Raw genomic sequence first — 14,237 nt, 5'->3', positions numbered from 1 at the left:
TTAGCTATCATAGATTTTAAACATGGGATTATACAGGCAGTAAAACACAAAACAAGAAAAGAATAACAAAAAGAGGCATTATTAATTTCAGCAGTAGATGCCACCATGGCCCAGATGAGAGCCAAGCTAAAAACCTTATTGTGAGGGAACAGCATCTTGTGACATGGCCTGTTGCAGATTATTTTAAGGCAGACATCGCTTCATCAACATGATTTTCATTGGCATCAGAAATATAGGTTCAACATGACGTTCCTATCATTACACACACACCTCCTTGTCTAGCTGTCAGTATGTCTAACACCATTCTGTTTTGAAGAACCATCAGATGCATTTCGCCAAGTTGTTGGTTTTGTCCTTCCTCCAGGTCCATGGTAAGATTTACCAGTCTTCATTCTGTAGTCCAGTGTCTCAATCATTAACATGGATTTTCCTACTCCAACCCAGGGAAAAAGGGACAGTCCCACCTTTCCCGCAGTACTCCAATGCTTGTGTTCACTAGGAACATTAGAGCCCCATATAGGATCATGGGATTCGAAATAATCCTTGTACTTCTCCACCGTAGGTGTTGAGATTGCACTGCTGCAGTAGAGACAATGATGGTGTGGTCAGACACAAACACAGGTGCACAGGTACCTGACCAGTTCACAGGTAGAGAGGGATAGATATTGTGTCCTCCACACAGGAACCAGCCGCCCTCAGTGGGATAATTCCCTTGAGGTCTCCAAGTGGAACATGGAATAGAAATCTCAGCACGGGATGGACAAACAGAGTTAGGAAATAAATCAGTAATGTTTTGCTGGCATCCAAATACATGGCCTACCTGAACAGTCCAGTTTCCTGGAGGAGAATGAATACAAACTGGATGCTTCATCCCTGGTTTCAAAACAGCCTTCATTCTCGATGGATATCCAGTAACATTACTGGAGGTGAAGAGAGGTGTCACACCTGAGCACACCCTGTTCATCACGATGGTTCCATCTGAAGTGTTGTCTGGAGTCACAGGCATAAAATGCAGAGAACAGGAGGCGAAGCAGGGTGGCCTGGGACTTATTCATGGGACTGACATACAGTGTAGGTTTCTTGGTTGACTTTGGGATCACCGAACAGACGTAGCAGTCAGTCATGTTCTTCTCTTTAGCCAACATCTCCACATAACTCTGCCATATGTTATCATGGTGATCGTCTGGAAGATGACTTAGCCAGGTCTTCACAGCTATGAAGTGGACACACCTTTTCCCCAGATGAATCAGCGGGGTTGAACTGAAAAAACAGAACACACACACACACACAGCAGCCACAACACAAAAGTGGCCCCATTTCCATGGAGAACCCATTTTTTCTAGGTTACAGAGATGCCAGAATTTACCTAGGACTCTATAGAACAGGGGTTAGATGATTTCTTCACCATCTTTGAGACGAATGGCCCTAGAAAGCCAAACCCCTTTGTAGATGGACTTTCCCACTGCTCCTACCTAGGCTTCCAACACTCTCTGCAACTTACAGTGGCTGAGGTGAATCCAAGATGGTCTCTCAGTGACTTTGACTGCAGTGGGAGTGGTCAGCAGAACTTGAAATGGTCCCTCCCATCGTGGGCTGGCTCAGCTCTGTCTCTTAATGGCCTTGATGAAAGCCCAATCGCCTGGTTCCACCCCCTGGGGATCCTGTGGAGACAGAGGGTCTTCTGGCAGCGAATTTGCATTTAACAAGCAGCACATTTGAGAAGGGCCAATATAGATGGCAAAAGTATAGCTTGGAGCAGAGATAACAAAAGTGTAGCATGTGTAACAGGTTTTCCTGTACTAGTGGCCATTGTTTAGCAAAAAGAAAAACTGTAGAAAATGCATATTGACTATCAGTATAAATAAATGAGGTTGAGAGAGCAAAAGTGTTGTGTAAGACAGTTGCTGAGCAGGTGACAGGAATGTCATTTTAGCCTGTATCTCTCCATTGTGTGTCATCAGCTTTAAACCAACATACATGTGTGACCCATGGAAGGCAGTAAAGGATAGCTGTTGTGTGGGCAGAAACACAGATGCTACTGCAAATGAGTTTCCATCAGTGTACAAATACTGAGTAGCCATGATCACTGGTTCCTGCCTTTTTGCATACTCTTCATCTGATGATAAACACACATTGATGGTGACATGTAGTTCAGCTGATGGCATCTCCTCAAAAGGGACAGACAAAGACTCTCTTGCTTTGGTCAGGAGTTCAATTTTTTCATTTATTTGTTTAAGAAATGGCAGCTGGAGAGCGTAACACACAGGTTTTCCAACCAATGTGGCCATAACGCTTTCAACTCCTCCCTTTGTAGAGAGTGTTGGAAGCCTTTTCCCTGTCTGAGGACTGGCACATTGAAAAACTGCAGGACAGTTGCCCTCGAGGACTGGAGTTTGACACTCTGGTCAAGAGCAAAATATCAAGTGTCTGGGGTGCTGTGGTGGGACAGGGGTTACATAAGTAGGCTGTCGCAGGTTTGATTCCCAGCTTGGTGACCTTTGCTGCATGTCTTCCCCCTTCTTTCATTACCCACTTTTTTGTCAATTTACAATCAAATAAAGCCTACTAGAGCCATAAAATATATTTTTTTTAAAGTCAAGCACTCTGCATTCAAAGTGCACATGCTTAGGATAAATTTTTTGATGTGCATAATGCGTTTTGTGTGAATTCACTATAACCCTAGCTGATAACCCCAAACACCAACTGCTACATCCCACAAGAAGCATCTGGTCCACACAAGATAGTATGCGTTTTTAAAATAGTCCTGACAAGGTGTCAAATGCAAAGACACACTCCCACTTTTCTTTTCTCTCTCACATCTTTATCAGTTTTTTAAGCAATTCTTTTTTCTACCTGCATGTCCAGTTACACATTAAATAGCAGACGTTCTGTATTTGTTTTAGACATTTTTGTCACTGAATAGTGAGTTTGAGAAAACAGCTTTTCAGGAAATGATTGTGCAGTTTTCCCAACCAAGCAGAAGCACATTTAGTCTCTTAGTAAAGAAAAGTCTGACATGTGATCATGTGAGGTGCTGGTACACTATCACCGTCAGGCTGCCTGACAGTAGTGAGTTAGACATAAATATGAATAATTTCCAAGCAAAAAAAAGGAGTTATCTTCATCATCTCTTATGCTGTAAAAGACAATGTGGGTAATATGATCAATAACCAGCAGCTGTTTCTCAAGTTCCTTTTTCATGAACATGCAGCATTAAGCAATTCTTGAGCAGGCATTTCCTTAAAGTATTATTTTTTTCATTCCATTTCTCAGTTTACACTGCTTTCATCTAATTATCGGATCCCCCTGATTGTAAACCAATATTTTAGTTGAGCAAAGTTCATGTTCAAAAGCCATAACTTTTCTCTTTCCTCTTCTCCAAGGTCTCAAGCAATGTTCCCTCTAATCTCTAATTGTTCATGTGTCTGGGCGTACACACAAGCTTCCTGGGCACACTGAGGACCACTGTGAGCATCATCAGTGTACACGGCGTGGCCACGCACAATTATCATAAATCTGGGATCATAGAAAGTTGCATGGCTTATTAAAAAATCAAATTACATCAGCAATTTTCATTCGTTTGCTTTTAATTTAAGTGATTTGCTCAATTAAAATAAAAAAAAGAAAACATTGCTGTTCATGAGATGCATGCTATAAGTAAGAGTCCTGCTTCAGCCAGGGTGAGAAATGAGACATTACACCTTTCAGACATAAATGTTTGTTCATATTAAAACATTCACATTTTGCACAATGAAATGTTTTCTGTAGCTTGTGATGCAGTATAAGCTTTTAAAGCCCGATTATAGAGACTTGCTAATGGTTTAAGTATAGTTTGACTTATAGACCAGACAGAAGCTCCATACAAAAAAATGTGAGAGGATTATTGAGTTCAGAAACATCTCTGTATAGTGAAGTGTTAAACAATTTAAAATAATTTTATAACAGTTTATATTTGATCTAATAGTTTTGCTGATTTTATCAACATGGCTCCTAAAATTTAACTGGGCATCCAGAATTATTCCTAAATATTTTTCTTGTGATACTTGCTCAATAGGATTCCCATTAATCAGCATATTCAATGGCTGTAATGATGCTTCCTTGATAGAAAAGCAAATACACTTTGTTTTCTTTGTATTGAGAGTTAAGCAAGGATCATTTAGCCATGATGATAATCTCTGCAGGCTGTTCTGAAGTTTTTCACTGACTACAATACTACTCTTGTCCGATGTGTAAATAATGGTATCATCAGCATACATTTGCAGGTTAACTTCAGGACAAATTTCAGGAAGACTGTTAACATATAGACTAAAACCGGACCTAGGATAGTTCCGTGTAGGAATCCCTGCTGCTATTTTGCAGAAGACATATTTACTTTTATTAATGACAACATATTGTTCACGATCTTTCAATATGATTGAAACCAAGACAATGATCGTTCTGAGAAATGATAAAATGAAAGCCTTGAGATCAGTAAATTGATTCACTGTATCAAAAGCCTTTTTCAAGTCAAGGAAAATTGCACCGGTGATTTGCCCCCTATCAAGTGATTGTTTTACCTTTTCAAGCAGCAGGCTTGTAGCAGTCAGGGTTAGGGTTGACTGACAGCCCCGGGTGTATCCACGGATTTGCAGCAAGCACTTTTAACAAGGTAAGAAGGGTAATGTTTATACACTTTGTAAGTAAGTAATAAAAGACAGATATCAAATATTGCATTATGGTATTGAAAAAAACTGGTTAGCATCTAATCTTCTGTACGTTTTTAATGTTGCTGCAGTTTAAGGGGAGACGCTGTGACATAGTGACATAAATCATGTGGTGTGAATTTATGCAAAGTAATTTTATCAACACGTGAGGAGGGAAGAAGTACGGGTCAATTTCTGAGCTAGCTGTTTAAAGATTCTGTAAATACCGCCATCTATTATGCTCAAAGACTTATTAGCTTGACTCGAACAAGAAGAAATCATGAATAAACTAACAAAAACCACCTGGGAAAACCACTTCAGTCACTCCAGATCCTCATTTCCGAGGTCCATCACGGCACTTCGAATGATAAAATAACATAGTCAATTGATACATAAAAATGTTACTTGGGGAAAACATCTTGTAGTCGATGCTCGTCTCGTTTATTAGGAATCAAGCTTAGCTAAAGTTAACTGTCATCTCAAAGTGTTATAAAACTAAACAATGTATACAATTATTTACAGAAATATCTATAACTTAGACCAGAAGTGAGGATGCGGACATATGTCCTATGAAAGAGATTGAAAATATATCTGATCAGAACTTAGATAAAAGTGAAGTGTTGAAAAAAGCTAAATGGCCAAGGTGAATGCTATATTACTATAATCAGTATTTTGAGGTCAAATTTGTATTATGACGGCATTAGAAGTACACTTTATAAATGTTCTCTTTTTTATCTGAAGATAAACAGATGGATGAATTGCTCAAGATCTTTATGCGCCATCACTCTTTCAATATTGGAAATGTTCTTGAGGTGATAGAAAACCAACTTTTTTATTATGACACATGTAAATCCATGTCTATATATTTTTAACTAATCCAGATATAAAATGCAGAATCACTTTCACAGTACTTGTTCCATACATAAACAACAATAATCCTGTTTGCATTTTTATTTTCTTTGTTTTATGTTTACAAATAGAACTACATCAAAGGCCTCAAGGCTTTCACTCTGTTCTTTTAGTAAGGGTTCTTGAAGGTGTGATCCATAATGACCTTCAGAGCGAGCCACGTCTCATTGGCAGTGGGAACAATTTGATTGGCAGGAAGGATGAAGCCATAGTGGCCGGTGTCCCTCAGTTCAAAGGTGTAGGAGTACTTGATTCCCTGGTTGTAGGTCCAGTCGATGGAGCCTCCACTAGATTGATCTGCAGTGAAAACAAAGGTACTTTACACAATTGTTGTCTGATTTCCTCTGAATACCCAAATTAAGTTATGTTGCTGAAAACTAGCTTAACAAGAAGAGGTTATATTAGTTATATTGATACACCAAAACACTACAGGTACTTTTATGCTGTAAGTGAGTCTGAATTGTTGTGTACATCTGTTTGTAAAATTACAGTGAAAATTTTTTTACTGCACTGTTTTGGTTTTGTTAGCCAGTCATAGAGGAACAAATGTGGGTGTTTGTTTTTCAAAGTCAACATGTTATCCAGATATTTGTAAAAACTAGAATCTCAAATTAAATACTTAATTCACAAGCTGAATCTTTTGATTAAGTATTTCAAATTCTATTTTGTCTTCAAATATTTAGTTAGGAGGCTAAGTATTTAGTTTGTAAAATAAGTATTTAATTTCCAATTGAATGTTTAAGTCTGAGCTAAATATTTATTTTGTAAACTAAATATTTAATTTCCAAGCCAAACTTTTTTTTACAAACTAAATACTTAGCTTTGTAACTAAGTATTTAGATCGCTAGCCAAATATTTACGCAGACTTAAAAATTTAGTCTAGAATTAGACATCTACAGCTAATTAAGTATTTAGCTGTAAACTAAATTTAATTTAAAAGCTAAATTTTCGTACTAACAATTTAGCTTCTGAGTTTAAATATTTAGTGAAAATATGACTTTGAAAAATAACTCCTGCTTTGTTTCCCCAAACTTAGAAAGTGCTGTTAATTTTTAAGATGTAACTTTACAAACAGCACACCATGCTGAAGAGGAAATAATCTCTTGCAAATGCACAATGAAGTTTACTGAGCCTAAATGCTTTGGGGACTCACAGATAGTGGTGATGATGCTGCCATATCTGTAGCTGGTGCCATACAAGGACGCCAGAGCAGTGACGGCCTTTTGAGCAACTTGGTCCTGCAGAATGAAACTGACCATAGTTACCAAACAAAAGAGCTTCAAAGGTATATAAATTTTACCTTCTAAATTTTCTTGTTTCTTGTTTGATTAAGAATAACAGAGTTCTGTGCAAAGGACTGGAGCAGAATATTTCTACCAGCTCAGCTTGGTCTTTGGCAGGTTTCCTGGTGTATCCGTAGGGGAACAAAAGCATCTGTGAGTAGGAATGGATGGAGATGAAGGCCTTGATATTGCCGTGTGACCTCACAAAGTTTACAATGGACTTGACTTCAGCCTCAGAATGAGCCCTGGTTCCACGATAGATCTCTGAGCATGGATTGTTGCTAGAACCGTGTCCTAAATGTTTTAAGCATCAGAGTACAAAAAAAGGAAAGACAAAGAGTTTGAGATAATTATTTTACGTGGATTAAATTGGATTAAGTAAATGAATGCATCCTGGAATTTACAAGGTCGAAAGGAATGTCACACCAATTTATTGATAAGACACTACACAACATTAAAGTTGATCAAAGTGTTGCACAGATTTAGAGTTAGAAGAATAACTCATAAAATAAATAAGAATTAAAATGAAAGTTCATTTGATTTACTGACCACCATTTTTCCATGTCTTATGCTGAATTTTATAGTTTAGGTTTGAAACCTAAACTATAACCATAGTTATATTGTTATGGAGCAACTAACTTTTTAGTTTTGCTCATCGTCGATTGTTTAAATTTTCCTTATGGACAGAAAGTTCTACCTCCAAACCCAGCATTCCAGTTCCGGTTTAGGTCCACACCGACACACCTGGAGCCCCGATTCTGCTTCCTGCTTCTTCACTTCGGTTCTGGAAACAAATCGAATGTTTTTTCTTTTTTCTTTTTAGTTGTTCTCGTATGTGCACCTGATCTCACATGTTAGTGAAATGATAAAGTTCCTAAAAAGAAGCATATTTTCAGTTGTTTTAAGAATAACAGTGTCCTATGGTTTATGTTTAACTGTGCCCATCTCACGTTGGTGTGGGTGAAGTGGTATCCATCAGGGTTGACCACCATCTCTAAGAAAATATCCATTCTGTTAAGGATTTCAGTGAGAGCAGAGTCTGTTCCATATTCTGTCACAATCTGCAAACAAAAAGCAACAAATAAATATTACAGCATTTACAGGTGTAAAATGTAAAGTATCAAACTACCTTTTTGGCGAACACAATTCCACTGGCCTGAGTGACCCATTCTCTGGCATGGATTCCAGTGTCGATCCAGATAGCAGGACGGTTGCTTCCACCAGTGCTGAACTGTAGAGACAAGAAAGAGAAAGAACTTAGGCACAACAAAGTGCAAATGATAAATGGGTTGGTTGTGTGATTTCCTTTTCCATTTGAAGTCATGGTTTGGTTTAGAAAGAGACTAGATTTTCAGAAACGTCTTCTACCTTGAGAACATTAAGCAGACGACCCTCATAGCTCTGACCGATCACTGTCTTGCTGACCAACTTTGGATTCTCAGCCACTAGCATGTCCTGGAAACTGTAGATCTGAAAGGAAGTCAAAAAGATTCATCCTGACTGTGAAGTTGAATTTTGGAATCTTTGGTGCCATTTTTATTATGCGACATAAAACTAGGGATGTATAATTATATCGATTCTACAATATTTATATATTTATAAAAACACATTTCCCCCTCGGAAAGTAGCGATTTTTCATTCGTGGTATCAATGCATTAAATCATGGGGGTCCAGAGGCATCATATCTTTTAACATGTCTGATTTGTGATGCTGCAGCAGCAAGACTCCGCCTCCCCCAGTCTCACTTTCAACTTTTGCTTGAAGTGCACATTATAAACTACACATTAGGTTTTAATTGTGTTAATAGGGCAAGTAAAACTGGAGCTATGCCAAAAAGTAAACCATATTTTTTCAAATGTAAGAGAAATGTTAAAACTGGCTTTTCTGGGAATGTGAAAGGTAATGAGCTTCCGAATGTAAAAAATTAAACTCATTATGGTAACACTTTATTTGACGGGTTGTGAAGAAGACTGGCATAACACCATCATAAACATGTCATAACACTTGTAATAAACACGAACAAGTCTTCATGAATATTAATGACTGTTGTTATAAAGTATCATTCGGTAAATCATGACACTTTTAATACAAAGTTGACATTATTCAAAATGTATTTGTAATTTGGCATTAACCAAAAAATTATGATCTGATATAAATTTGTTATAAAAATATTACTAATTCTACTTTAGCTTTAATAACATAAAGCTACATATTTTTTAAAGTTTAATCAGTAATACTTTTATAACAAACTTATGTCAGATCATGACGTCTTGGTTAATGTCAAGTTGTCATATAACGAAGACATTTTTGTCTAGGTGTTTTAACACTTAAACTAACCTCACTGAGGGTGTGGTAGTTGGCGTAGTCAAAGTTGTCAGTGTTTCCAGCCAGAGCAGCGGACTTCATTTGGCTCTGCTCCTCATCCAGCAAAGCCTGCAACATTGTCTGATTAAGTGATGCCTCAGAAACAAAGAGTGTGATGGAACACCAATGCGGTTTCACAAACCTCACCCTATAGAAGGCTACACTATATATTGTTGAGTTTTGTAACACACCTGTAGGTCTTTAATCATGGTGAAGTACTTGATGCTGTGATTCTCCAGGTAACTCTTGACAACCTGCAGGCTGTGAGAGGGAACTCTGATGTCCACAGGGGTCACCCGTCTCCAGAAGTCCAGCTGTAAAAACACACGGATGTTTCACATGCTGCATAAGTCTGTGTTGTTTTAACTTCCACTGTCAAATGAATAGTTTAAATTGCAAAATAACCTCCAAATCCAATATGTCTTCCAAAACTCTGACAAGGGCCAATTGGACATCATCTTTCGGCACAATCCGGAAAACCTGATGCCTACAAAAGAAACACAATGATATTATTCCAGTAAGTTACTTATCGAGGTGGTAGCACATGAAAAAGTAAGTTTGTGTGGCTCTGCTTTTGCAGATGTTAGATACTGAAAAAAACATTTATCTGTGCCAAGCTGCTCTGACATTGGGCTTTTATGGCCTTTTATGGCAATAAAAGCCCAATATGAAGGTAGTGAAATAACATAACCCTACTACCTGAAAAACTGTGTGCCACTCTTAGAGAGTAATATTACTTATGAAATGAACATTTTAATCTTTGTTTCTTTGTGAATTGCAAGCACCCAAGATCACAACTGAAAATTTTGCTTTGGGAAAACATTTTTACTTTTCCTCCATAAATTATGGTGCAGGCTTTATTAAAGCTACCTTTGAAAACTGAGATACAATTTTCTCAATGATTAACTGATGTTTTTTTTTTTAATATGAAGGACAAATGCATGATGAACTGCCTGGAGTTATCCAAATGACTGAGCAAGGATGCAAGAAATACAGAAGCTGTGTTTCCATCAACCATATTATATTAATTACTCAATTTGACATTTTGAAATTAAGTTTGCTTCATTAAAACACCAATTTTTAAAAGGTTTTGCAGGTAGGATGAGGTAATCGCTTGACTTAAAAGTATTCATGCATGATTATAATTGTGTTTTGTTGGGAATCAGGGTTTTGGGTTTTCTTTGGCTTTTCTGCTTCTTCACCACTTATTCACCAGATGGCATCATAGGGTGCTTTTCCCTGGAGGAATGTGCCATGGTTTAGTGCACCAGTGTTTAATCATCTCATCAGTCCTGGAGCTTAAGAGGAGCCGACTACCAGTACTTTGTCATCTGAGTGTTAGTCTACATGGTACTCTTGAGCCCCCAAAGCGAGCTTCCTCTGTGTATTCACTGAGAGATTCTCTAAGTAATTATTCTTGTTGTTTTCCCCTCTTCATGTATTTTTTGTGACGCCGAGTTTCCTCCTCGAGAAGACCCCATTCTGTATTTCCTTTCCTTGTGACACCATGGATCAAACCCACTGCTTGCCCGAGTCCCATCCTCATCTTTTCCGGATTATTCACCTGACTGTCAGACCGCTCCTCATTTCGTCTTCTATGTCTGAGCTTACCTGTCCACCCTCCACCACAGCCTCCACAAACAAACCCCGCTTCTGGAACCTGGATCTTCATCAGACTCACATAGTGAACCTATACCCCGAACCCACAGTCTCCCCTCCCAGACCGAGATCATAATTTTCTCAAGTAGTTTCAGTTCATTTAGTCTTACATCTCCCATTTCCGATTACCCCTGATCTTGCCATCTCTTCTGCTACTCCTTAGTGTGCCGACCTCACCGTGAGCCCTCCCCTGGAATCCTTTGTTCTCTACTCACTTAATCTGTGTTTTTTCAATAAAAATCTTTTACTGATATCTCCTGTGGGCATGTGGGCAAGAAACTTAGAAACATAGCAATCGCAAAAAAGTTTGTTTTCTTCACATTAGCGGAATATTGACAAAGTACAGTACACAAATAGAATGGAAATGCAGCTCGAGGGTAAGAGGTGAAAAAATAGCACCACCGTTTTGTCATTCTGCCTTTTTTGTCTTGGACCACAGACTGGGTTATTTCCAGCTATAATATGGATACATGATGTACACCTGCAAGTAATTATTCTCTTGCAAATCAGTTGGTTACTATTTACACTTTTAAATGGTAACCAACTGATGTGGTTACTGTCAGGGGTAAATATGTCCACCAAACATGTCCTCCGTTTCTGTATGAAAATCATTCTGTTTTAGACTCATCTATCCCACGGACATTATTCCAGACCCAGTCTTTTTCTACAGCTTCTGTGATTATTTTCTGGCTTCATGTTTTTCCTACAAAGCAAGTTGTCTGTCTCTGACTGTGCAAACATGGACTTTAATATAACCAGCAGTAAGAGTTGGCTGTAGGCCCCCATGATGAGTTTTTGGAGTAGCCTACATTTCTTCAGGAGCAGACCAAGCTAATTATCAAACCTCCTTCAGAATGCTGAGTCATGAGGTTCTAATAATGTGCTTCCAACTAGATATGTCTATGCATATTTTTTGGCAATTTTAAGTGGAAATAACAGTGGTAGCCCAATCAACCCAGAACACACTGATTTAAAAATGTCTCAATTATATTTCACTTAAAAATTTAAAATGCATTTTCTTTTGAATTACTTGAAATTATTAGTTAAACTTCTGTTTTTGGTGCAAACAGAATTAAAATAACACCACTGATGTTTTGCTTAATAATGTATATTTCTGATCTTGAAGCAATATTACTTATTACTTGAATGTTTTCAACATTGTGCACATTCATAATTATTACAAAGCAGACTTTGCTCTGTGTGCCTTCTTTCTTGCACACTGGTAAAAAATTAAGCAAAAATAAAAGTATTTTGCCTAACTCAGTGTAGTCAATGGTCAGAAGAAGGTTTTCTGGCTCACTTACCCATGGAAGTCTCCCTTGCTGAGAACAGCAACAAGCAGAGCAGCAAACACAACGAGTTTCTTCATCTTGATGAAATAAGTCAAACACACTCTTGGACCAAACAGCTTTGTAAAGGCAGCGGTGGGGCAGGACTAGGGTAGCAGGTGTTGCACCATGCTGTTTAAAATTTAGGCTTTTAGACAAACATATGTTGCGTCCAGTTTACCAAGAAAGAGGAAGCTAGTTCAAAGTTTGTTTTGTCACACAGCAGTATAACATACTTCCTCATTGGTGCATCTGTACCTTCTATAAGAAATGTGGTTTGAATGTTGTGTTTCATTTTATATGTTGTAAAATATGCAAGCTTGGGAGTTTTATGAAGGTGCTGAATTGTAAAGAAAGAAATAATAGCTATTAATTGTGTGAAAAGTGTTCAATTTATGAGTTATTGTCTTACTTGTTTTGTTGGGTCTCTTAATAGAGGTTTGTGTGCTTAGAATCCTGCCATATATCTGATATGAAATCCACCCATATGTCAAAAAAACTATGTAGACACCCTTCTGTCAAAATTTAATCGGAGGAGTGATTGATGAGTGATTAATGACCCCAATGACTTCCCCCGCCCCCCTTCCAGTGTCCAGTTACCCCCCCCCCCCAAATAAACATTCCTTAGAAATCTGCTAATCTGCTCACTGCAGCCTATTGTTTTTGGTGAAGCCAATATGTTAGATAATCAAGAGTATTACATACTATATATATATATATATATATATATATATATATATATATATATATATATATATATATATATATATATATAGTATGTACTATACCCTGAGGAGTTTCAATAGATTCGAATGTTGTAGTTACCTCTGGTTTTGCTCACAAAGCCATTCGTGCTTGTGCGTGACAATGTATGCCTCTGGACAATTCATTCCCAGACTGAACAAAGATCCGGTAGGTACAATTTAAATGGGGGCATAGGATTCATCCTCGTGACCTCTGGTAATCATACTCATCGAATATCAGCTATCAGCTCTCAGGATCTGCTGTAAAACAGACTTTTTTATGAGGATGTGAATTCCCTTAATTTAAATATATCCATTAGAAGGTGGGTTCTCCCCTTGTATGGCTGTTTAATGTTAATTTTATTACCCTGCTTGAGACCTGTTAAAATCCAAATATATGGAGAGAACAAAGGTCATTCTCCACTAGAGTCGTCCCGTTCCAGTCTCCTCCTTTTTACATTCCAGACCAGAATTTATGACCTGTCTCAGTGATTCAACAAGAAACTGATTTCTATTTTAAACAAACTGGCACAAAAATCCAATACCAAATAATAACTATGAGTTTTGCTCTAAAAACTTCAGGGTTGTCTACTTTTAAAAAAGCTCTTTTAGAATACCTGAAATATTTTAGAAGTAAAATAGTTTTCCTAATTCTATTGTATTTCAGTAATATAAAATGCATGCAAATAGTATGATTAGAGACTAACTAGTTCAGAACATGCTGTTAATGCTTAAAGGAACTATCTTAATACATTTCATTATACTTGTAGAAGACTTTTCTTAAAGTTTTAGTGTTTTACTGAAGTCTTGAACAAACACTAAAGAATTGGACTCCTGAAAAGAGACAAGACACTCTGTGTCTGGATACTCCCCCGTCTGAAGGGGAGTATCCAGACACAGTAATTTATGTAATTTATCCAGACTTAGTAATATATGTGAGTTCAGAGAGTCAACTGTTTTTTTAGTTTGGATCTTTATCTAAATTTACCTAACTTAGAATCTACTCTAAATGTTCATGCTACATTTAATATTTCATATGCGCAAAGGTTGACTATCTCTAAAGTTATGCTAACCAAACTTATATTCTCCACAATGGTAGGATCGGAGCTGGGAGCCGGTTCTCCATGGGTTAGGGGGTTAGAATTGGGGTTTGGGTTCAAGGTCAAGGGTCAGGGATACAAGAGTTTGAACCCCTTTCTCTTTTCTTCTCCCCCTCACCCTCTGCCCTCCCCCAGGTGTACGGGCATGTCCTGCAGGGAGTCCCCACAT

At 37.8% G+C, this 14,237-nt stretch overlaps 1 protein-coding gene across 1 annotated transcript; it reads right to left on the bottom strand.

The window, feature by feature from the left end:
- Positions 1-5,636: 5,636 nt before the first annotated feature.
- Positions 5,637-12,299, bottom strand: LOC129357069 (carboxypeptidase A1-like). Its single transcript, XM_055026588.1, has 11 exons — positions 12,202-12,299; positions 9,644-9,725; positions 9,430-9,552; positions 9,212-9,307; positions 8,243-8,344; positions 8,004-8,105; positions 7,811-7,935; positions 7,572-7,645; positions 6,969-7,168; positions 6,745-6,829; positions 5,637-5,888 (listed from the first exon to the last, which is right to left on the bottom strand). The coding sequence occupies exons 1-11, from the start codon at positions 12,264-12,266 to the stop codon at positions 5,701-5,703; spliced, it is 1,242 nt and encodes a 413-aa protein (XP_054882563.1). The 5' UTR covers positions 12,267-12,299; the 3' UTR covers positions 5,637-5,700.
- Between the last annotated feature and the right edge of the window lie 1,938 nt (positions 12,300-14,237).

This window comes from Poeciliopsis prolifica, unplaced genomic scaffold, assembly GCF_027474105.1.
Source record: "Poeciliopsis prolifica strain line A6 unplaced genomic scaffold, Auburn_PproV2 SCAFFOLD227, whole genome shotgun sequence".
NCBI lineage: Eukaryota > Metazoa > Chordata > Actinopteri > Cyprinodontiformes > Poeciliidae > Poeciliopsis > Poeciliopsis prolifica.
Note: the sequence above shows the minus strand (reverse complement) of the source record. Positions and strands in the feature narration are given on the sequence as shown.

What these genes read in the sequence shown, in the direction of transcription:
- LOC129357069 (XM_055026588.1), bottom strand. Translation starts at nt 12,266, where the DNA reads ATGAAGAAACTCGTTGTGTTTGCTGCTCTGCTTGTTGCTGTTCTCAGC. An exon ending in GAATTGTGTTCGCCAAAAAG is followed by an intron (nt 7,936 to 8,003) that starts GTAGTTTGATAC and finishes TTTTGTTTGCAG; the next exon opens with ATTGTGACAGAATATGGAAC. An exon ending in CAGCATCATCACCACTATCT is followed by an intron (nt 5,889 to 6,744) that starts GTGAGTCCCCAA and finishes TTTTCACTGCAG; the next exon opens with ATCAATCTAGTGGAGGCTCC.